Source organism: Passer domesticus, unplaced genomic scaffold, assembly GCF_036417665.1.
Source record: "Passer domesticus isolate bPasDom1 unplaced genomic scaffold, bPasDom1.hap1 HAP1_SCAFFOLD_188, whole genome shotgun sequence".
Classification (NCBI taxonomy): Eukaryota; Metazoa; Chordata; class Aves; order Passeriformes; family Passeridae; genus Passer; species Passer domesticus.
In genome coordinates, this window is record NW_026989969.1 from 52,554 (window position 1) to 73,770 (window position 21,217).

General features: G+C 65.0%; 4 protein-coding genes across 5 annotated transcripts; 2 read left to right on the plus strand and 2 right to left on the minus strand.

Moving 5' to 3' along the window:
• The first annotated feature begins 81 nt into the window (after positions 1 to 81).
• LOC135292045 (basic proline-rich protein-like) lies at positions 82 to 2,895 on the plus strand. The gene is made up of 4 exons (XM_064406293.1): positions 82 to 208; positions 340 to 572; positions 708 to 820; positions 1,395 to 2,895. Exons 2-4 carry the CDS (start codon positions 389 to 391, stop codon positions 1,551 to 1,553), a joined length of 456 nt encoding a protein of 151 aa, XP_064262363.1. The 5' UTR covers positions 82 to 208; positions 340 to 388; the 3' UTR covers positions 1,554 to 2,895.
• On the minus strand, positions 2,173 to 11,460 carry MEPCE (methylphosphate capping enzyme). Its single transcript, XM_064406299.1, has 5 exons — positions 9,742 to 11,460; positions 6,550 to 6,768; positions 5,030 to 5,156; positions 2,862 to 3,143; positions 2,173 to 2,189 (listed from the first exon to the last, which is right to left on the minus strand). Exons 1-5 carry the CDS (start codon positions 10,921 to 10,923, stop codon positions 2,173 to 2,175), a joined length of 1,827 nt encoding a protein of 608 aa, XP_064262369.1. The 5' UTR covers positions 10,924 to 11,460.
• Positions 11,461 to 12,207: 747 nt separating this feature from the next.
• LOC135292054 (actin-like protein 6B) lies at positions 12,208 to 19,532 on the minus strand. Its single transcript, XM_064406302.1, is given in 16 exon segments — positions 12,208 to 12,217; positions 12,492 to 12,605; positions 12,680 to 12,766; positions 14,299 to 14,394; positions 14,485 to 14,565; positions 14,639 to 14,753; positions 14,863 to 14,924; positions 15,014 to 15,086; positions 15,441 to 15,564; positions 16,513 to 16,607; positions 17,536 to 17,633; positions 17,718 to 17,740; positions 17,743 to 17,817; positions 18,563 to 18,728; positions 19,161 to 19,237; positions 19,374 to 19,532. Coding segments are annotated over 15 exon segments (1,278 nt in total). The 5' UTR covers positions 19,399 to 19,532; the 3' UTR covers positions 12,208 to 12,217; positions 12,492 to 12,524.
• A 38-nt stretch (positions 19,533 to 19,570) lies between these two features.
• On the plus strand, positions 19,571 to 20,528 carry POP7 (POP7 homolog, ribonuclease P/MRP subunit). 2 transcript variants are annotated; one of them, XM_064406301.1, is made up of 2 exons: positions 19,571 to 19,702; positions 20,006 to 20,528. In XM_064406301.1, exon 2 carries the CDS (start codon positions 20,007 to 20,009, stop codon positions 20,481 to 20,483), a length of 477 nt encoding a protein of 158 aa, XP_064262371.1. In that variant the 5' UTR covers positions 19,571 to 19,702; position 20,006; the 3' UTR covers positions 20,484 to 20,528. The 2 variants fall into 2 exon arrangements, with proteins under 2 accessions (XP_064262371.1, XP_064262370.1); XM_064406300.1 differs by lacking the exon at positions 19,571 to 19,702 and adding an exon at positions 19,736 to 19,891.
• Positions 20,529 to 21,217: the final 689 nt, after the last annotated feature.

The window sequence follows — 21,217 nt, forward strand, 5'->3', positions numbered from 1 at the left end:
AAGGGAGAGCGCAGTGAGGGGTGGGCGCCGCCATCTTGGGGAGGTCGGCGAGGCGCCGCCATCTTGGCGCGGTCGCCGTTAGGGCGGGAGGGGCGTGGCCACCGGCGGAAAGAGGGCGTGGCCTCCGCCGCCATGAGGCCGCCGCCGCCGCCGCCGCCGCCCGGGGGGATCCTGAGGCGGGGGGGGCGCGGGGGGGCGCGACCGGCAGGTGCGGGAGGGGAAAAGGGAGCGGGACACCCCAAACCGGGGGGGGGCGGGGTCGCTGAGCCCCCTCCCGGTGCACCGGAAACAGCGGGACACCCCAAACCGGCGGGGCGCCGTTCTCTCCCCCCCCCTCAGGTGCGGTTCGCGCCCAGCGCCGCCATCCCGCCCGAGGAGGAGGAGGAGGATGATGATGAAGATGAGGAGGATGAAGAGCGCGGCCCGGTGCTGGCGACCCCCACCCCGCACAGCACCCGCGGGGGTCCCGGTGCGGCCCCCCCGGGCCCGTTCGACGCCCCCGGGGCGGCGGCCGCGCTCCTGGGCCGCTCCTTCGCCGCCCGCTCGGCGCTGGGGGGGGGCGGCGGCCGCCGGTCAGTGCGGGGGGGGGGCGGTGCCGGGGTTCGGGGGGGGGGGTCCCGGGGTGTGGGGAGGGGCCCCGGGGTGTGGGGAGGGGTCCCGGGGGTGTGGGGAGGGGCCCCGGTGTGACCGGCACCCCCCCGTTCCAGCCATGAACGTCCCCCCCGCCCGGCGCCTCTTCCGCGGCCTCGTCAGCCTGGCCGTGCCCCGCCCCCCGCGCGCGCCGCGCAGGGCGGGGCCGCCCGCCGGACACGCCCCCCAGGTGAGCCCCGCCCACCCCTAATCCCGCCGGACACGCCCCCGTGAGACCCCGCCCACCCCTCATCCCGGCGGCCCCGCCCCCTAAATCCCGGCAGCCACGCCCCCCAGGTGAGACTCCGCCCCAAATCACACAAACCCCGCCCCCAATGCGAGCCCCCTCCCCAAATCCTCGTGTCCCGCAGGCGAGACCCCGCCCCAACCCCATCCCCCACCAGGTCAGACCCCTCCCCAATCCCCGTGAGCCCCCATAAGCCCCCTCCCCAAATTCCGAATCTCCCCCCCCAAGCCCCCTCCCCAAATTCCGAATCTCCCCCCACGAGCCCCCTCCCCAATCCCCTGTGACCCCCTCCCCGAATTCCACTGTGTTCCCGGTGAGCCCCCTCCCCAAATTCCCCTGAGCCCCCTCCCCAATTTCCCCGAGTGAACCCCCTCCCCACCTGGGTGTCCCGCAGGTCAGACCCTCCCCAGTCCTGAGCCCCCTCCCCAATTTCCCGTAGGTGTCAGGGCCCTGCCCGGCCATGCTCTGTCCCTGTGCCCCCCCCAGTCCTGAGCCCCCTCCCCAATTTCCCCCGCAGGTCCCGGGGCCCTGCCCGGCCGTGCTCTCCCTCCCGGTGACCGGGGGGTCCCCGTGGCTGCCCCCCCCCGCGCCCCCCGAGCCCCCCCGGGCCCGCCCGTGCCCCCCGGGCGCCGCGGGGGCCATGCAGCGCAAGCGGCTGCAGTGGGGAGGGGGCTAGGGGGGGCACAACCCCAAATCCCCCCTTTTCTACCCCAAAATCCCCTTCTGTACCCCAAAATCCCCCTTTTTTACCCCAAAATCCCCTTCTGTACCCCAAAATCCCCCTTTTTTACCCCAAAAATCTCCCAAAGTCCTGCCTTTTGACCCCAAAATCCCCCTTTTCTACCCCAAAATCCCCCTTTGTACCCCAAAATCCCCCTTTTCTACCCCAAAATCCCCCTTTGTACCCCAAAATCCCCCTTTGTACCCCAAAATCCCCTTTTCTACCCCAAAATCCCCTTCTGTACCCCAAAATCCCCCTTTTTTACCCCAAAAATCTCCTAAAATTTTCCCTTTTGACCCCAAAATCTCCCTTTGTACCCTAAAATCCCCCTTTTCTACCCCAAAATCCCCTTTTCTACCCCAAAATCCCCTTTTGTACCCCAAAATCCCCCTTTTTTACCCCAAAAATCTCCTAAAATCTTCCCTTTTGACCCCAAAATCCCCCTTTTCTACCCCAAAATCCCCCTTTGTACCCTAAAATCCCCCTTTTCTACCCCCAAAATCTCCCTTCCCCCCCCCAAAAAAAAAATCTCCCAAAATCCCTTTTTACCCCCCATAATGTCCCCAAATCCTTTCTACCCCAAAATCCCCCCTTTTTACCACAAAAACCTCCCTTATTCCCCCCTTTCAACCCCAAAATCCCCACTTTTTACCCCCAAAAATCCTTTTTATCCCTAAAAATCTCCCAAAATCCACCTTTTACCCCAAAATTCCCCCTTTTTACACCAAAATCCCCATTTTTGCTACAAAAATCTCCCAAAATCCCCTCTCTTTAATCCCAAAATCCCTTTTCTACCTAAAAATGCCCTTTTTACCCCCAAAAAATCCCCCAAAATCCCTTTTTACCCCCTTAAAATCTCCCTTTCCCCCCCAAAACCCCCTTTTTACCCCCAAAACCTCCCTAAAACCCCCCCTTTTACCCCAAATGCCAATTTTTCCCCCCCAAACCCTATTTTTTTCCCAAAACAATCTCTCCCCCCGCCAAAATCCCCATTTTTCCCCCCAAAATCTCCATTTTTTCCCCCAAAATTCCTTTTTCCTTCCCAAAATCTCCATTTCCTCCCCCGAAATCTTCATTTTTATCCCCCAAATCCCCCTTTCCCCCCCCAAAATCTGAATTTCCCCCCCAAAATCCCCATTTTTCCCCTTAAAATCTTTTTTTTTTCCCCAAAACCCCCCCTTTTTCCCACCCAAAACCTCCATAATTTCCTTTTTCTCCCCAAAATCTCCATTTTTTCCCCCAAAATCTCCGTTTTCCCCCAACCAATAAACGCGCCCCCTCCCCAAAAGACCCCCCAGCTCTGACCAATCACCTCCTTTATTGGGGCCCCCCCTGACAGAGCAAACCGGGGGGGGGAGGGACACCCCGAAAACGGGGGGGGAGGGGGGCAAACCGCGCCCCTCCCCCCGTTTGGCAGCGGCGGGGGAGGGGCTGGCCCCTCCCCCGGCCCGGGGGGGCTCAGGGGGGGGTTTTGGGGGAGTTTGGGGGGGCTCAGGGGGGCGTCGCCTCGGCCCTTGTGGAAGAGATAAATCGGCCTCTGGAAACCTGGGGGGAGAGGGGGAAATTGGGGAGGGGTCCCCAAAAATCACAGCCCCCCCCATTCAGAGTGGGACCCCAGGATTGAGATAAAAATACAGAAAATGGGAAATTGGGGAGGGGTCCCCAAAAATCACACCCCCACCCTGGAATGGGAGCCCAGAATTGAATTATAAACATTAAAAATGGGAAATTGGGGAGGGGTCCCCAAAATTCACAGCCCCCCCCATTCAGAGTGGGACCCCAGGATTGAATTATAAACATTAAAAATGGGAAATTGGGGAGGGGTCCCCAAAAATCACACCCCCACCCTGGAATGGGAGCCCAAAATTGAATTATAAACATTAAAAATGGGAAATTTGGGGAGGGGTCTCCAAAAATAAGAACTGCCCCCCATTCAGAGTGGGACCCCAGGATGGAATTAAAAATACAGAAAATGGGAAATTGGGGAGGGGTCCCCAAAATTCACACCCCCACCCTGGAATGGGAGCCCAGGATTGAATTATAAACATTAAAAATGGGAAATTGGGGAGGGGTCCCCAAAAATCACACCCCCACCCTCGGATTGGTAACCCAGAATTGCATTAAAAACAGTGAAAAGGGAAATTTGGGGAGGGGTCCCCAAAAATCACACCCCCACCCTCAAACTGGGAGCCCAAGATTGAGTTAAAAACAGTGAAAATGGGAAAGTTACAAAAACCCTAAAAATCCCCCCAAAAAAGGTTTAAAAATTCTTGAATGTAGAATAAATTATGCTTAAAACATCTGGAAATATCACTAAAAAACCCCAAAAAATCCCTAGAATTCAGAATATCTCTAAAAATTATCTAAAATTTGGGACATCTCTAAAACCCCCCTCAAAAAAATTCTAAAATTCAGAATATCCCTAAAAAAACCCCAAAAAATCCAGAATATCACTAAAAAAAACCTCAAAAAATCCCTAAAATTCACAATCTCTCTAAAAACCCCCCCAAAATTCAGAATATCCCTAAACCCCCCCCCAAAAATCCACTAAAATTCAAAATATCCCTAAAAAATCCCTAAAACTCAAAATATTTCTAAAAAAAAAAAAGCACAAAAATCCCCTAAAATTTCATTTTCTGGCTGTGCTGAGGCTCGGTGCCCCCCGGGCTGGGGGGATTTGGGGGGATTTGGGGTTTTTTTAGGGGTTTATTTTTGGGGTTCCCACCTTTGGAGCCGTGCTGGGGTGTCCCCAGCAGGGATTTCAGGGGGATTTTGGGGTTTTTAGGGGGGGTTTTTTGGGGGGTTCCCACCTTTGGAGCCGTGCTGGGGCGTCCCCAGGGCAGGATTTTGGGTTTATTTTGGGTTTATTTTGGGGTTTTTGGGGGTCCCACCTTTGGAGCCGTGCTGGGGGGTCCCCAGCAGGGATTTCAGGGGGATTTTGGGGTTTTTAGGGGGGGATTTCTGGGGTCCCACCTTTGGAGCCGTGCTGGGGCGTCCTCAGGGCAGGATTTTGGGTTTATTTTTGGGGTATTTTTGGGGTTCCCACCTTTGGAGCCGTGCTGGGGCGTCCTCAGGGCAGGATTTTGGGTTTATTTTTGGGGTATTTTTGGGGTTCCCACCTTTGGAGCTGTGCTGGGGGTCCCCAGGGCAGGATTTTGGGTTTTTTTAGGGGTTTATTTTTGGGGTTCCCACCTTTGGAGCCATGCTGGGGGTCCCCAGCAGGGATTTTTGGGTTTATTTTTGGGTTTATTTTGGGGTTTTTTTGGGGGTCCCACCTTTGGAGCCGTGCTGGGGCGTCCCCAGGGGGTTTATTTTGGGTTTATTTGGGGTTTATTTTGGGGGTCCCACCTTTGGAGCCGTGCTGGGGGTCCCCAGGGCAGGATTTTGGGTTTATTTTTGGGGTTTTTAGGGGTTTATTTTGGGGTTCCCACCTTTGGAGCCGTGCTGGGGCGTGCCCAGCAGCTCGCAGCGCTCGAAGCCCACCTCGGCCGAGGTCAGGTACGCCGGGAACTGCTCCGGCCGCAGGCGGATCCGCTGGTAGTTCCGGTACGTCGTCTCCTGCGGGGAGCAACGGGTTAAAAACGGCCCGAAAAACAGAAAAAACACCCCAAAAAACACAGATAACACCCTGAAATCAGCCACGTCGTCTCCTGCGGGGAGCAAGGGGTTAAAAACGCACGCTAAAACAGAGATCACACCCCAAAATTCAGGGATTTCACCCCAAAATTCAGAGATTCCACCCCCATATCCAGAAATAGCACCCCCAAATAACCTACATCAGGTCCTCGGGGGAGGAAACGGTTAAAAACACACAAAAAATACAGACAACACCCCAAAACCCAGAGATCCCACCCTAAAATCACTGCCTTGGACCCCAAAACCAGACAACACCCCAAAACCCAGAGATCCCACCCTAAAATCACTGCCTTGGACCCCAAAACAGACCAGACCCCAAAACCCAGAGATCCCACCCTAAAATAACTCACGTTGGTTCCTGACAGACACAGGATCACAAACTGCCGCAAAACACAGAGGTTCCACCCCAAAATGGACCCGGAGGACCCCAAAATCCTGAGAGAACCCCCAGGGCTGCGGCTGCATGGCCGAGACCCCCCAGGACCCCCAGTGACCCCCAGTGACCCCCCCAGGACCCCCAGTGACCCCCAGTGACACCCCTAGACCCCTCAATGACACCCCCAGACCCCTCAATGACACCCCCAGACCCCCCAAACCCCTCAGTGACACCCCCAGACCCCCTTTAGGACACCCCCAGACCCCCCAGTGACACCCCCAGGACCCCCAAACCCCCCAGTGACCCCCCCAGGACCCCTCAGTGACACCCCCAGACCCCTCAGTGACCCCCCAGGACCCCCAGACCCCTGTAGGACACCCCCAGACCCCTCAGTGACCCCCCCAAACCCCTCAGTGACACCCCCAGGACCCCCAGACCCCCCAGTGACACCCCCAGACCCCTGTAGGACACCCCCAGACCCCTCAGTGACCCCCCCAGGACCCCCAGTGACATCCCCAGACCCCTCAATGACACCCCCAGACCCCTGTAGGACACCCCCAAACCCCGCAGTGACACCCCCAGGACCCCCAAACCCTGCTCAAACCCCTCAGTGACACCCCCAGACCCCCCCAGACCCCTCAGTGACACCCCCAGTGACACCCCCAGACTCACGGTGAGGCCCTTGCGCTTGCGGTAGGACTCCCAGGGCTGCGGCTCCAGCAGCAGCAGCCCCCAGTGACACCCCCAGGACCCCCAGACCCCTCAGTGACCCCTCAATGAGCCCCCCAAAGCCCCCAGACTCACGGTGAGGCCCTTGCGCTTGCGGTAGGACTCCCAGGGCTGCGGCTCCAGCAGCAGCAGCCCCCCAGAACCCCCCTATAACACCCCCAGACCCCTGTAGGACCCCCCCAGACCCCTCCCCAGAGCCCCCAGACTCACGGTGAGGCCCTTGCGCTTGCGGTAGGACTCCCAGGGCTGCGGCTCCAGCAGCAGCAGCCCCCCGGGCCGCAGGTGGCGGAAGGCCCTCCTGAAGAGCCTCTTGAGCCCCTCGTCGCCCCAGTTGAGCTGCACCCACTTGGTCAGCGACAGCAGCAGCACCACGTCGAACTCGGGCCGCTGCGCGCCCACCGCCTCCTCGCGCTCCGGCACGTAGTTCCCCTGCGGAGGGCACGCTGAGACCCCGGGTGGGACCCCCAAAGGGGCTGGGACCCCTGGGGCGGGGCTGGGACCCCCAAAGGGGCTGGGGCTGGGGGAGGGCACGCTGAGACCCCGGGTGGGCTGGGACCCCTGGGGCTGGGACCCCCAAAGGGGCAGGGACCCCCATGGGGACAGGGGCTGGGACCCCCAAAGGGGCTGGGACCCCTGGGGAGGGCACGCTGAGACCCCCCGGGCTGGGCTGGGACCCCCGGGGCTGGGGGTGAGACCCCCCATGGGGAAAGGGGCTGGGCTGGGGGCCCCGGGGCTGGGCTGAGACCCCCGGGGCTGGGCTGGGACCCCCATGGGGACAGGGGCTGGGACCCCCGAGGGGCTGGGGGCTGAGACCCCCAGGGCTGGGCTGGGACCCCCATGGGGACAGGGGCTGGGACCCCCGAGGGGCTGGGGGCTGAGACCCCCAGGGCTGGGCTGGGACCCCCGGGGGGCTGGGAGGGGCTGGGGGACAGGGGCTGAGACCCCCGGGGCTGGGACCCCCGGAGGGACAGGGGCTGAGACCCCCGGGGCTGGGCTGGGACCCCCATGGGGACAGGGGCTGGGACCCCCGAGGGGGCTGGGGGAGGGCACGCTGAGACCCCCAGGCTGGGCTGGGACCCCCGGGGCTGGGGCTGAGACCCCTGAGGGACTGGGACCCCCACAGGGGCAGGGGCTGGGACCCCTGAGGGGCTGGGGGGGGGCTGGGACCCCAAAAGGGGTTTGGGGTGCAGGCTGAGACCCCCAGAGGAGCTGGGACCCCCCAAGGAGGTTTGAGGGTTGAGGGGCAGGGTCAGGGCACAGCTGAGACTCCCCAAAGGAGATTGGGAGGGGGCTGACACCCCCAGAGGGGATTGGGGCAGGGGCTGAGACCCCCAGAGAAGCTGGGGGTGTCTGACGGGGTGAGGAGACCCCCCTGAAGGGTTTTTGGGGGTGGGGGGCACACGCTGAGCCCCCCTCGGGGGTCCTGGGGGCCCGGAGCTGCCCCCCACAGACCCCAAGGGTGGCGCCAGGGGGTCCCACAGCGCTCCCACCTCCCCAAACCCACCCTAAGCTCTGCCCAGGCCCCTTTTAACCCCCCCAAAACCCACCCAAAACTCTCTCCAAGATTCTTTTACCCCCACCTAGACCCCCCAAAACTCTGCCCAAACCCCTTTCAACTCCATCAAGACCCCCGAAACGCTGCCCAGACTCTTTCTAGCCCCACTGAGACCCCCAAAACTCTGCCCAGGTCCCTTTTAGCCCCATTGAGATCCCCCAAAACTCTAAAACCCCTTCAGCACCATCAAAACACCCAAACTCTGCCCGAGCTCCTTTTAACCCCCCAAAACCCAACCAAAACTCCAAGACCTTTTTAGCCCCACCAAGACCCCACAAAACTTCCTCCACACCCCTTTTAGCCCCACTGACACCCCCAAAATCCACCTAAAACTCTCTCCAGGCCCCTTTCAGCCCCACTGAGACCCCCAAAACTCTGCCCAGATCCCTTTTAACCCCCACAAGACCCCCAAAACCCACCCTGAACTCTCCCCAAGCTCTCTTTACCCACACCTAGACCCCCCAGACTCCGCAAAAGCTCCTTCCACCCCCACCAACACCCCCCAAAACTCTGCCTGAGCCCCTTCTAGCCCCACTGAGACCCCCCCAAAACTCTGCCCAGACCCCTTTTAGAACAACCAAAACGCCCCAGAACCCTTCCAGGCTCCTTTTACTCCCACTGAGACCCCCAAAGCTCCCTCCAAACCCCTTTTAGCCCCACTGAGACCCCCAAAACCCACCTTAAACTCTCTCCAAACTCCTTTTAGCCCCCCAAAACCCTGCCCAGACCACTTCTACCCCCACCAACACCCCCCAAAACCCTGCCTAAACCCCTTCTAGCCCCATTGAGACACCCTAAACTCTGCCCAGGGCCCTTTTACCCCCACTGAGACCCCCAAAACCCTGCCCAAACCCCTTCTAGCCCCATTGAGACACCCTAAACTCTGCCCAGCACCCTTTTACCCCCACCTAGACCCCCCAAAACCCTGCCTAAACCCCTTCTAGCCCCATTGAGACACCCTAAACTCTGCCCAGCGCCCTTTTACCCCCACCTAGACCCCCAAACCTCCCTCCAAACCCCTTTTAGCCCCACTTCCACCCCCAAAACCCACCCTAAACTCTCTCCAAGATCCTTTCAGCCCCCCAAAACCCTGCCCAGACCACTTCTACCCCCACCAACACCCCCCAAAACCCTGCCTAAACCCCTTCTAGCCCCATTGCGACACCCTAGACTCTGCCCAGCGCCCTTTTACCCCCACCTAGACCCCCCAAACCCACCTCCAAACCCCTTTTAGCCCCACTGAGACCCCCAAAACCCACCCTAAACTCTCTCCAACCTCCTTTCAGCCCCCCAAAACCCTGCCCTGACTCCTTCTACTCCCACCAACACCCCCCAAAACCCTGCCTAAACCCCTTCTAGCCCCATTGAGACACCCTAAACTCTACCCAACACCCTTTTACCCCCACCTAGACCCCCCAAACCTCCCTCCAAACCCCTTTTAGCCCCACTGAGACCCCCAAAACCCACCCTAAACTCTCTCCAAGCTCCTTTCCGCCCCCCAAAACTCTGCCCAGCGCCCTTTTACCCCCACCTAGACCCCCCAAACCTCCCTCCAAACCCTTTTTAGCCCCACTGAGACCCCCAAAACCCACCCTAAACTCTCTCCAAGCTCCTTTCAGCCCCCCAAAACCCTGCCCAGACCACTTCTAGCCCCATTGCAACACCCTAAACTCTGCCCAGCGCCCTTTTACCCCCACCTAGACCCCCCAAACTCCACACAAGCCCCTTCCACCCCCACCTAGACCCCCCCAAAACCCTACCAAGACCCCTTTCAACCCCACTAAAACCCCCCAAACCCTCCTCCAGCCCCGTTTCCCGCCCCGAACCCCCCGTTTCCCCTCCCTCACCGTGACGAACACCACGTTGTGCGGGAACTCGGCGGCGCCGGGCCCGTCGGGCGGCAGCTGCGGCGCGGCGATGGGGCCGCGGCTGGCCAGCAGGGCGGCCGGGAAGCCCTTCCTGGCCTCGCCGTCGGCCGCCAGCCCCTCGGACAGGTAGTGGCGGATGTTCTGGCGCGCCGAGCGGATCAGGCGCCCGTCAATGTCCAGCCCCACCACGCGGGCGGGCGCCCAGCGCTTGGCGATGCTCAGCGTCAGGTGGCCCACGTTGCAGCCCACGTCCAGCACCTCCTTGCCCGCGAACCACTCGGGCCGCAGCGCCCGCAGCCGCGCGTCCTCCACGTCGGGGTTGCGGTACCCGTAGTACTTGCAGTAATTCCCGTACTGGAACTTGCGCGCCTGCCGCCGCGGCCGCTGCGCCGCCTTCCCGCCCGCTTTACCGGAGGAAGGAGGAGGAGGAGGAGGAGGCGGCCGAGGCGCCTCGGATTTGCTGCAAGTCCGTCGGCGCTTGCGGTGGCGGCCGGGCGCGGGCAGCGCGGCGGGGCACGGCGGGGCGGGGGCGGCGGCGGAGGGCTCGGCGGGCGGCGCGCTCTCCTCGCCGCTGCCGGTACCGGAGGCGGCGCCGGCGGTACCGGAGGCGCTGTTGGCGGTGGCGGCGCGCTGCTGGCCGCGGTGGCGGTGCCGGCGGCGGGCGCTCTTGGCGGGCGAGGCCAGGCGCAGCGCCTCGCCGGGCGCGTTCAGGCTCAGCGGGTCCGTGATGTCCCGCGGCACCAGGATCTCCACCGGGTCGCGGCCGCGCTGCGGCAGCGGCGAGGACTGCGGCGTGCGCGCGTTCAGGGCGCGGCTCACCTCCTCGTCCAGCAGGCTGTTGAGGTTCAGCGGGTCGAAGATGTTCCCGCCGAGCAGGAACTCCGACGGCAGCACCGGGCCGCACTCCGAGGCCGCGCGGCGCCGCCGCTTCCACGCCGGCTGCTTGGCGCCGCAGCTGCTGCGCCGCTTCCCGCCGCCGCCGCCGCCCGCGGCGCGGAGGCCGTTGCGGGGCCGCGGGGGCTCGGCGGGGCCCGGCGGGGCGGCGGCGGCGGCGGCGGCGGGAGGAGGCGGCGGCGGCGGCGGCACCAGGAAGGCCTCAGGCGCCGCCGCCATGGCGGCCCGGCCCGCGCCTGCGCGCTGCGCCGCGCCGCCCCCGCGCATGCGCCGCCGGAGGAGCGGAGGGGGGGAGCCGCGCGCGCGGGGCGTCCGCGCCCGCCGCCTCCCGCCCGCGATGGCAGCGCCGCGCCGGCCCGGCGGGGCTTATATAGGGGAAGGGCGGGGCCGCGCGAGGGCACGCCCGCCTGGAGGGGAGGGGCGGCAGGGCTCGGCCAATAGGAGAGGGTACGCAGCGCGCGGCGGCCAATCGGGAGAGTGGGCGCGCGCGGAGAGAGAGAGAGGGGGCCTCGGAGCGCGGGGCGTCCGCGGAGAGTGCCTGCGCGGAGGGCGCGGGAGAACGGCGTTGCGGGGGAAGGGCAGGAGGCACCGGGGGGATCCCGCTGAAGGCCCGGGGTGGGCAACGGCGAGCGGCGGCGAGGCGCGGCCGGAAGGCGGAGCAGGCGGGGTTGTGGCCGCCCCGCGCGGGGGGAGGCCTCGCGGCGCGCGCGGGGGCTGCCGGCAGTTGGAGTCCGTGAGGGGCGCTGCGCGTGCGCAGTGCGGGCGCCTTATCCCCGCGCGCACAACCCCCTCCTCCTCCTCCTCCCCCCCCCCCACCACCGTCCCGTTCCAGCGCCGGTCTCTCCTCCGCCCTTCGGCCGGGTACTCACGTCACCGCTCCGGCCCCTGACGTCACCGAACCGGTTCTCCCCTCCCCCCCCCCCGTTGCCCGCCCGGTAACGGAGAGCGAGCGCGCGGGGCTCTCGCGAGAACGCCGCGCAGTTCCCGCCGCCGCCGCCGCGTTCTCGCGAGACCCGCGCGGGCTGTCCCGCCCCCTCCGCCCCGGCACGTGCCGCCGCGCATGCGCAGCGCCGCCCGCCCCGGCACGTGCCGCCCCCCCCCCCCCCTCACGATTTTTGAGGCGAAATCCGCCGGGATCGGTGAAAAACCCCCCAAGGAACCGTCCCCCAACCGTCCCCGCCGCCTCCGAGCCGCGCAGAGCCGGTTCCAGGTGGGTTGTGCGGGTTTTAATGGATTCCTGCCCGATTTTCCCTCAGATCCCCTCAGGTTCCCCTCAGACCCCTCAGGCGCCCTCAGGATCCCTCAGGGACCCCAAGATCCCCTCAGGGACCCTCAGGATCCCTCAGATCCCCTCAGGACCCCTCAGGATCCCTCAGAGACCCACAGGATCCCTCGGGGATCTTCAGGTTCCCCTCAGATCTGCTCAGGATCCTTTCGGCTCCCTCAGGATCCCTCAGATCCCTTCAGGTTCTTTCAGGCTCTCTCAGTTCCCCTCAGGTTCCCCTTAGGATTTCTCAGGATACCTCAGGGCCCCTCAGGATTCCTCAGGGACCCTCAGTTCCCCTCAGTTCCCCTCAGGAACCCCAAGATCCCCTCAGGACCCCTCAGGATCCCTCGGTTCCCCTCAGGGACCCTCAGGTTCCCTCAGGCTCCCTCATTCCCCTCAGGTTCCCCTTAGAATTTCTCAGGACCCCTCAGGATCCCTCAGGGACCCCAGGATCCCTCAGGGACCCCAGGATCCCCTCAGTTCCCCTCAGGACCCCTCAGTTCCCTCAGGACCCCTCAGTTCCCTCAGGACCCTCAGGATCCTCAGGAACCCCAAGATCCCCTCAGTTCCCTCAGTTCCCCTCAGTTCCCCTCAGGGACGCTCAGGGGCACTTGCGCTCCACGCACTGCTTCCCGCCCTCCTCGTACTCCTGCTTGGAGATCCACATCTGCTGGAAGGTTCCCTGCGGGCGGTTTTGGGGCCGTTTGGAGGGGTTCGGGGGGTCCCGGCTGGGGTCCCCCGGAGCCCCGGACTCACGAGCGAGGCCAGGATGGAGCCCCCGATCCAGGGGCTGAAGCGGCGCTCCATGGTGCTGTTGCTGGCGATGAGCTTGAGGCGCATGCTCTGGGAGAGGGGCGTCACTGGGAGCACTGGGAGGCGCTGGGGGCAACTGGGAGCTACTGGGGGACGGCTGGGAGCACTGGGGAATGGCTGGGGGCAACTGGGGGCCACTGGGGAACGGCTGTGGGCAACTGGGGAACGGCTGGGGGCAACTGGGGAACGGCTACAAACCACTTGGGCAACTGGGGAATGGTTGTGGGCAACTGGGGGTAACTGGGGAACGGCTGGGGGGCAACTGGGAATGGCTGTGGGCAACTGGGGGCAACTGGGAATGGCTGTGAGCAACTGGGAGCTACTGGGGAATGGCTACGAACCACTGGGACAACTGGGGAATGTCTATGAGCAACTGGGAATGGCTGGGGGCAACTGGGGAATGGCTGGGGGCAACTGGGGGCAACTGGGGAACGGCTGGGGGCAACTGGGGAATGGCTGTGAGCAACTGGGAATGGCTGTGGGCAACTGGGGGCAACTGGGGAATGGCTGTGAGCAACTGGGAGCTACTGGGAATGGCTACGAACCACTGGGGCAACTGGGGAATGTCTATGAGCAACTGGGGAATGGCTGGGGGCAACTGGGGAATGGCTGGGGGCAACTGGGGGCAACTGGGGAACGGCTGGGGGCAACTGGGGAATGGCTGTGAGCAACTGGGAATGGCTGTGGGCAACTGGGGCAACTGGGGAATGGCTGTGAGCAACTGGGAGCTACTGGGGAATGGCTACGAACCACTGGGGCAACTGGGGAATGTCTATGAGCAACTGGGGAATGGCTGGGGGCAACTGGGGAATGGCTATGAGCAACTGGGGAATGGCTGGGGGCAACTGGGGAATGGCTGGGGGCAACTGGGGGCAACTGGGAACGGCTGGGGGCAACTGGGGAATGGCTGTGAGCAACTGGGAATGGCTGTGGCAACTGGGGCAACTGGGGAATGGCTGTGAGCAACTGGGAGCTACTGGGGAATGGCTACGAACCACTGGGGCAACTGGGGAATGTCTATGAGCAACTGGGAATGGCTGGGGGCAACTGGGGAATGGCTGGGGGCAACTGGGAGCTACTGGGGAACAGCTGTGAGTTACTGGGGGCAACTGGGGAATGGCTGGGGGCAACTGGGGAATGTCTATGAGCAACTGGGGGCAACTGGGAGCCACTGGGGGGACAGCTATAAAGCACTGTAGGCAACTGGGAGTGACTGGTGATAACTGGGAGAAGCTCTGAGGCCCGGTCTGGGTCCCTCAGAAGGGTTTGGGGTCCCCCCATCCCAAATTGTGGGGGTCCCTCAGGGGAGAGAATTTGGGGCCGCCCACTCCCAAATTGTGGGGGTTCCTCACAGGGGGGTTTGGGGTCCCCTTCCCAGCCCGGGGGTCCCACCCCGGGGGTCTCACAGTGGGGGTTTGGGGTCTCTCACAGGAGGGGTTTGGGGTCCCTTCCCCATCTTGGGGGTCCCAGCCCGGGGGTCTCTCACAGGGGAGTTTGGGGTCCCTCACAGTGGGGTTTGGGGTCCCTTCCCCACCCCGGGGGTCCCACCCCGGGGGTCTCACCGGGGGCGTTTTCTGCGCCAGCTCGCGGTTCAGGCGGTCGGTGAAGCCCTGCAGCAGCGTGTTCCCTCCGGTGACAATGACGCTGCCATAGAGCCCCTGATGGGGGGAGGGACCAGGGGGATGTGAGGGGGGGTCCTGCCGCCCCCAGCGCCCCGGTTCGGGGGTCCCTGCCGCCCCCAGACCCACCGGCCGGATGTCGATGTCGCACATGCCGATGCTGGTGGTGACCACGTGCCCCACGCCCAGCATGGTGTTCCCCGAGAGGCCCTGGGGAAAGGAGGGGGTCAGGGGCTCCCAAAACCCCTCTGGGACCCCCAAAACCCCCCCGGGACCCCCAAACCTTGACGTTGGAGGGGTCGAAGAGCCCCTCGGGGATGCGGAGCCGCTCGGCCCCGTAGTCGGTGTTGTACCCGTTGGGCATCTCGTAGTGGACCGTGGGCATCTGCGCCGCCACCCTGGGGTGAAAACGGCCGATTCTGGGGTCCCCCCACCCCCAAATCCCCCCCCGACCCCCGATTTTGGGGTCCCCCCACCCCAAACCCCCCCGGGGGTCCCGGCACTCACTGCTCGTCGTAGGGCGAGTCCGAGACCTGCAGCACCGAGGCCTGGAAGTCCTGGATCACCTCCTGGGGGGACAGGACCCCCAAAAACGGGCTGGGGGATCAGGGGGGCCCCGCGCCCCCCCCCGGGACCCCCCCCAAATCCCCCCACTCACGTTGCAGGTGAAGTTGTGCCAGGACTTGGACACCTGGGGCAGCTTCTCCTTCTTCTTCCAGCTCGGGGGGCCCCTTCCGCACCGGCTCCTGCGGGGGGCGTGGCCAGCGCCGAAAGGGGCGTGGCTTGGGTAATTATGCAAATAGAAAGGGGAGGAGCCTCCCCTGGGCTGGGGTAGGGGAGGAGCCTAAGGGTGATGTCACTCAGGGGGTGGGGCTAAGCGACAGCACTGCCCATTGGGGGTGTGGCCTCAAAGGGGTGGAGCTAAGGGACACGCCCACCCCCCAGGACACGCCCACCCTGAACTGGGCGGGGCTAAGACATTTTGGCTGCCAGGAGGGGGTGGAGCTAAACAATCCCACCTTAAAAGGGGTGGGGCTAATGGTGACCCCACCCACAAGTGGGAGGGGCATTGTGTCTGGCCACGCCCACCGGCCACGCCCACCTTGGCGGCGATCATGTAGGGCGGCACGATGTCGATGTTGAGCTCCTGGAAGAGCTCCCGGCACTGCATGGAGATGAAATCCCCGGCCAGCGGCGACTTGACGATGCCTGCGGGGCGGGGCCGGCGTCAGGCCCCGCCCACCGCTCACCTGGGCCAGCTCGCCTGGCCGGGGGGTGTGGCCATGGAGCTGGTCCCCTGTCAGCGCTCACCTGTCCGGGTGTGTCCTGGGTGTGTCCCAGGTACCCCTCCCCTCCGGGTGTGTCCCAGGTATGCTCTCACCTGCCCAGGTGTGCCCAGGTGCCCCAGGTGTGCTCACCTTGCTGCAGGATGTAGCCGTCATGCACGGGGATGGCCGTGGTGTGCTCTCCCTATCCCAGGTGTGTCCCCAGTGCCCCTCCCATGCCCAGGTGTGCCCAGGTGTGCTCACCTTGCCCAGGTGTGTCCCCTGCTCTCACCTTGCTGCAGGATGTAGCCGTCGTGCACGGGGATGGCCGTGGTGTGCTCTCCCTGCCCCAGGTGTGTCCCCAGTGCCCAGCTGTGCCCCAGGTGTGTCCCCAATGTCCCTAGGTGTGCTCACCTTGCCCAGGTGTGTCCCTAGGTGTGTCTCAGGTGCTCACCTTGCTGCAGGATGTAGCCGTCGTGCACGGGGATGGCCGTGGTGTGCTGTCCCTGCCCAGGTGTGTCCCCAGGTGTGTCCCCAGTGCCCCAGGTGTGTCCCCAGGTGTGCTCACCTTGCCCAGGTGTGTCCCCTGCTCTCACCTTGCTGCAGGATGTAGCCGTCGTGCACGGGGATGGCCGTGGTGTGCTCTCCCGGCCCCAGGTGTGTCCCCAGTGCCCCAGGTGTGTCCCTCCCGTGCCCAGGTGTGCCTAGGTGTGCTCACCTTGCCCAGGTGTGTCCCCAGGTGTGTCCCTGCTCTCACCTTGCTGCAGGATGTAGCCGTCATGCACGGGGATGGCCGTGGTGTGCTGTCCCTGCCCAGGTGTGTCCCCAGGTGTGTCCCCAGTGCCCCAGGTGTGTCCCCAGGTGTGTCCCTAGGTGTGTCTCAGGTGCTCACCTTGCTGCAGGATGTAGCCGTCGTGCACGGGGATGGCCGTGGTGTGCGTGGCGCCCGAGTCCAGCACCAGCCCCGTGCTGCGCCCGTTGGCGAAGCTGCGCCCGCCCCGTCAAGGCCACAACGGGGCGGGGACAGCGCCGGCCACGCCCCCCGCCACGCCCCCGGCCACGCCCCAGGGGTGCGTCATAGGGTGACACTGTGGTGACACTGGGGGTGACCAAGGATGACCCAGAGGTGACTTGAAGGTGATCCTGTGGTGACCCCGGGTGACCCAGAGGTGACACTGAGGGTGACATTGAGGTGATACGTGGGGTGACACTCAGGTGACCCTGCAGTGACCGCGGGTGACACTGAGGTGACACTCAGGTGACCCTGGGGGTGACATGGGGTGACACTGAGGTGACACTGGGGGTGATACTCAGGTGACACAGGTGACCCCAGGTGACACTGAGGTGACATGGGGTGACCCTGAGGTGACACAGGTGACCCCAGGGGTGACACTGACGTGACACAGGTGACACTGAGGTGACATGAGGTGACACCAAGGTGACCCCGGATGACCCTGGCGTGACCCTTAGGTGACACAGGTGACCCTGGGGGTAACATGGGGTGACACTCAGGTGACACAGGTGACCCTGGGGGGTGACCCTGGGTGACACAGAGGTGACACAGATGACACTGAGGTGACCCCAGGTGACACAGGTGACCCTGGGGGTGACCCTGGGTGACACAGAGGTGACACAGATGACACTGAGGTGACCCCAGGTGACACAGGTGACACTCAGGTGACCCTGAGGTGACACACTGGGGTGACACTGAGGTGACACTGAGCTGACATGAGGTGACACAGGTGACCCTGGGGGTAACATGGGGTGACACTCAGGTGACACAGGTGACACTGGGATGGCATGAGGTGATACTCAGGTGACACAGGTGACCCCGAGTGACACTGCGGTGACCCCGGGTGACCCCGGGTGACCCTGAGGTGACACAGGTGACACACAGGTGGTGGGCGCAGGATACGCGGTGAGCACGGCCGTCTTGCAGAGGAAGAAGGCCGGGATGTTGTAGTGCTCGAACATCAGCTCCGTCAGCTTCTCCCGCTTGGCCCGCGTGTTCCACTGCGGGGACACGGGGACGCTGGGGACACTGGGACACCCAGGGACACCCAGGGACACCCAGGGGACACCCCGGGGGACACCTACCGGCGCCTCGGACATGAGCACCGGTGCAGCCCCGGCTCCGACTTGACGTGCTTGCCGTAGGTGTGGTCCAGGATGGCCTGGAAGCACTCCCAGTCCTCGACTGGGACACGGACAGGGACAGTCGGGGACATCGGGGGGACAGGGGGACGTGGGGGACATCGGGGGCATCGGGGACATTGGGGGCATCGGGGGCATTGGGAACATCAGGGGCATTGGGGACATCAGGGCATTGGGGACATTGGGACACTGGGGGCATCAGGGCATTGGGGACATCAGGGGGATCAGGGGGATCGGGGACATCAGGGGCATTGGCGACGTTTGGGGGTCAGGGGACATTGGGGATATTGGGGACATTGAGGGGACATTGGGGACATTGAGGGGACATTGGGGAGATTGGGGGCATGGGGACATCAGGACGTTGGGGACATCAGGGGAAATCAGGGATATTGGGGCCAATGGGGACATTGGGGACTTGGGGGCATCAGGGGGATTGGGGACATCGGGGGCCTGGGGACATTGGGACATGGGGACATTGAGGGGACATCGGGGACACACGGGCCGGGGCACAGCAGTGACCCCTGAGACCCCCACCCCGCTCCCTTCCCCGCCAGTGTCCCAGGGGTGACCCAGTGTTCCCCATGTCCCCAGTGTCCCGAATGTGTCCCCATGTCCCCAATGTCCCCAATGTCCCCAGTGTCCCGAATGTGTCCCCATGTCCCCAATGTCCCCAATGTCCCCAGTGTCCCGAATGTGTCCCCATGTCCCCAATGTGTCCCCAATGTCCCCAGTGTGTCCCCAATGTGTCCCCAATGTCCCCAATGGTGTCCCCATGTCCCCGTGCTCACTCATGCCGTTCTTGAGCGGGGACAGGACCTCGACGCCCTCGCGCGCCACGTGCAGCGCGTTGGTGTCGATGTAGTAGACCTTGCCGCCCTTCTTGTCCTTGTCCCCGTCCAGCTCCAGGGACACCTCGTCCGGGGACAGCAGCCCCACCGTGGTGGGGAAATCCGCCTGGGGACAGCGCCGTGCCACTGCCACCGTGGGGACGGTGGCATTGGCACTGCCATGGGATGTGGCATTGGCACTGCCATCATGGGGACAGTGGAATTGTCACCACTGCCATGGGGATGTGGCATTGGCACTGCCATGGGGACAGTGGCCTGGGGTGGCCTTGGGGACACGGTGGCCGCGGTGGCAGCATGCTGGGGACACGGTGGCCTCGGTGACAATGCCACCGCCATGGGGACAGCATGCTGGTGGCACGGTGGCATTGTCACCACCGTGGGACGTTGGCCTGGGGACACGGTGGCCCTGGGGACACGGTGGCCCTGGGGACACGGTGGCACTGTCACCGCGCGGGGACAGCACGCTGGGCCTGCCCGGCCGGGGCTGGGGCTGTGACAGCGACACTCGGGGGCGCGGCGGGGACGCGGTGGCACCGACCTTGGGGCAGTCCTCGCCGGCATAGCCCGCGCGCACCGAGAAGGAGCCGATGTCGAACACCAGCGCCCCGACCTCGTCTGCGGAGGGGACAGCGCCGGTGACACCGGGACCCCCGGGACCCCCCAAAACCCCCGGGGACCCCCCCCCACCCCCGGTGGCCCCGCCCCCTCCCGCCGAGGCCCGCCCCCTCCCGCCGAGGCCCCGCCCCCGCACCGCCGCCGTAGACGCCGCCGCTCATGGCCGCGTTCAGCACCGGGACAGCGCCGGCCGCGCGGGGGCGGGGCCGCGCCGCGCCCAATCAGGGCCCGCCGTGCGGCGCGCGCGCCCAATCAGGGCCCGGCCGCGCGGCGCGCGCGCCCGGCGGCCGCCATGGCGGCCTTAAAGGGGCCGCGGGCCTTTGTTCGCCGAGGGGGCGTGCCCCGCCGGCCAGGCTCCTCCCCTTTGTGGCGTGGCCACGCGCGCTATGCCTGTGGGGAAGGGGCGTGGCTTCCCTAAGCCACTCCCACTCCATCACCCCGCGCCGCCGCGGCAGCAATTAACGGGTTCGTTAGTTAAAAACCCCCCAAAATGGCGGATCCGGCGTGGGAGGGGCCCGAGCACCCCTAAAAAACCCCCAAAAAAACCCCCCAAAAAGCAACTTTGGGGGCGTGGCTTGCCGTGGGCGTGGCCCCACCGAGGGGGCGTGGCTCCGGGGAGGCGTGGCCTCGGGCGGAAGCGGCGGAACGCGCGAGGTGCGGCGGGGGGGGTTTGGGGAGGGGTCCCGGGGGGTTTTTGGGGGGTCCCGGGGGGTCCCCGGTCGCTCCGTGGCCCCGCCCCTGACGCCCCCTCCCCGTTTTCCCCCCCAGCATGTCCTCGGGCCGCCCCCCCGCTCCCTCGCCGCCCCCGGGGGCGCTCCCGGGGCCGCCCCCCCGCCGCCGCCGCCGCTGCCCGGCCCCGGGGCCGCCCCCGGGCTCCCCCGCCCCCAGCTCCGTCCCGGGCCGCCATGACGTCTTCGTGACGTCACGCTCGGACTTCCGGGCGCAGCTGCGGCGCTGCCAGCGGCTGCTGGCGGCGGGCGGGGGGCCCGGTGCCCCCGGTACCGGGGAGCTGCGGCTGCACGGGCTGGGGCTCGCCGTGCCCCGCACCATCAACCTGGCGCTGCAGCTGCAGGCGGGCGCGGGGGGCGCGCTGCGGCTGCACGCCAGCACCTCCTCCGTGCCCCTGCGCGACCCCCGGGAGCACCGGGAGAACCGGGAGAGCCGGCGGGACGGCGAGGAGGCGGAGCCGCCCCGGCACAACTCGGCCATCCACATCCGGCTGTGCCCCGAGGCGCCGTGCGCCTGACGGGGCACCGGGAGGGACCCGGGAACCGGGAGAGAGCCGGGAACCGGGAATGGGGGCACCGGGAATGGGGGCACCGGGAGAGAGCCGGGAACCGGGAGAGAGCCGGGAACCGGGAATGGGGACACCGGGAATGGGGGGACACCGGGAGAGACCCTAAAAATGGGGGGCACCGGATGGGGGGACACCGGGGATGAGGGGGGCACCGGGAGAACCCCCGGGAATGGGGGGGGGGGGCACCGGGAGAGCCCCAAAAATGGGGGGCACCGAAACCGGGGGGCACCGGGAGGGGGGCACTGGGAGAAACCCGGGAATCCAGGGGGGCACCGGGAGAGCCCTAAAAATCTGGGGGGGCACCGGGGGGGGGTACCGAGAATGAGGGGGGCACCGGAATGAGGGGGGGCATCGGGAGAACCCCCGAAATTGGGGGGTACCGAGAATGGGGGGCACCGGGAGAGTTCCGGGATGGGGGGGGGCACCGGGATGGGGGGCACTGGGAGAACCCCCAAAAAGAGGGGGGGGGCACCGGGAGAACCTCGGAACTGGGGGCACTGGAACCGGGGGGCACCGGGAGAACCCCCAAAAATTGGGGGGCACCGGGAGAACCCCCAAAAATGAGGAGGGGGCTCCCCGGGACCCCCCCGGTGACTGTCACGGCCAGCGGGGCCACCTGAGCACCCCCAGGGGACATCAAACCCCCCCAGGGCTTGGGGACACCGAGGATGTCACCTGAGCAC

Bases quoted from the DNA above. Each gene is read 5' to 3' on its own strand.
- MEPCE (XM_064406299.1), bottom strand. From the start codon at position 10,923: ATGCGCGGGGGCGGCGCGGCGCAGCGCGCAGGCGCGGGCCGGGCCGCC. The intron at 5,157-6,549 runs GTGAGTCTGGGG...TGCTCCCCGCAG, and splicing joins GCAAGCGCAAGGGCCTCACC to GAGACGACGTACCGGAACTA. The intron at 3,144-5,029 runs GTGGGAACCCCA...CTCTCCCCCCAG, and splicing joins GCCCCAGCACGGCTCCAAAG to GTTTCCAGAGGCCGATTTAT.
- POP7 (XM_064406301.1), top strand. From the start codon at position 20,007: ATGTCCTCGGGCCGCCCCCCCGCTCCCTCGCCGCCCCCGGGGGCGCTC.
- LOC135292045 (XM_064406293.1), top strand. From the start codon at position 389: ATGATGATGAAGATGAGGAGGATGAAGAGCGCGGCCCGGTGCTGGCGA. The intron at 573-707 runs GTCAGTGCGGGG...CCCCCGTTCCAG, and splicing joins GGGGGGGGCGGCGGCCGCCG to CCATGAACGTCCCCCCCGCC. The intron at 821-1,394 runs GTGAGCCCCGCC...TTTCCCCCGCAG, and splicing joins CCGCCGGACACGCCCCCCAG to GTCCCGGGGCCCTGCCCGGC.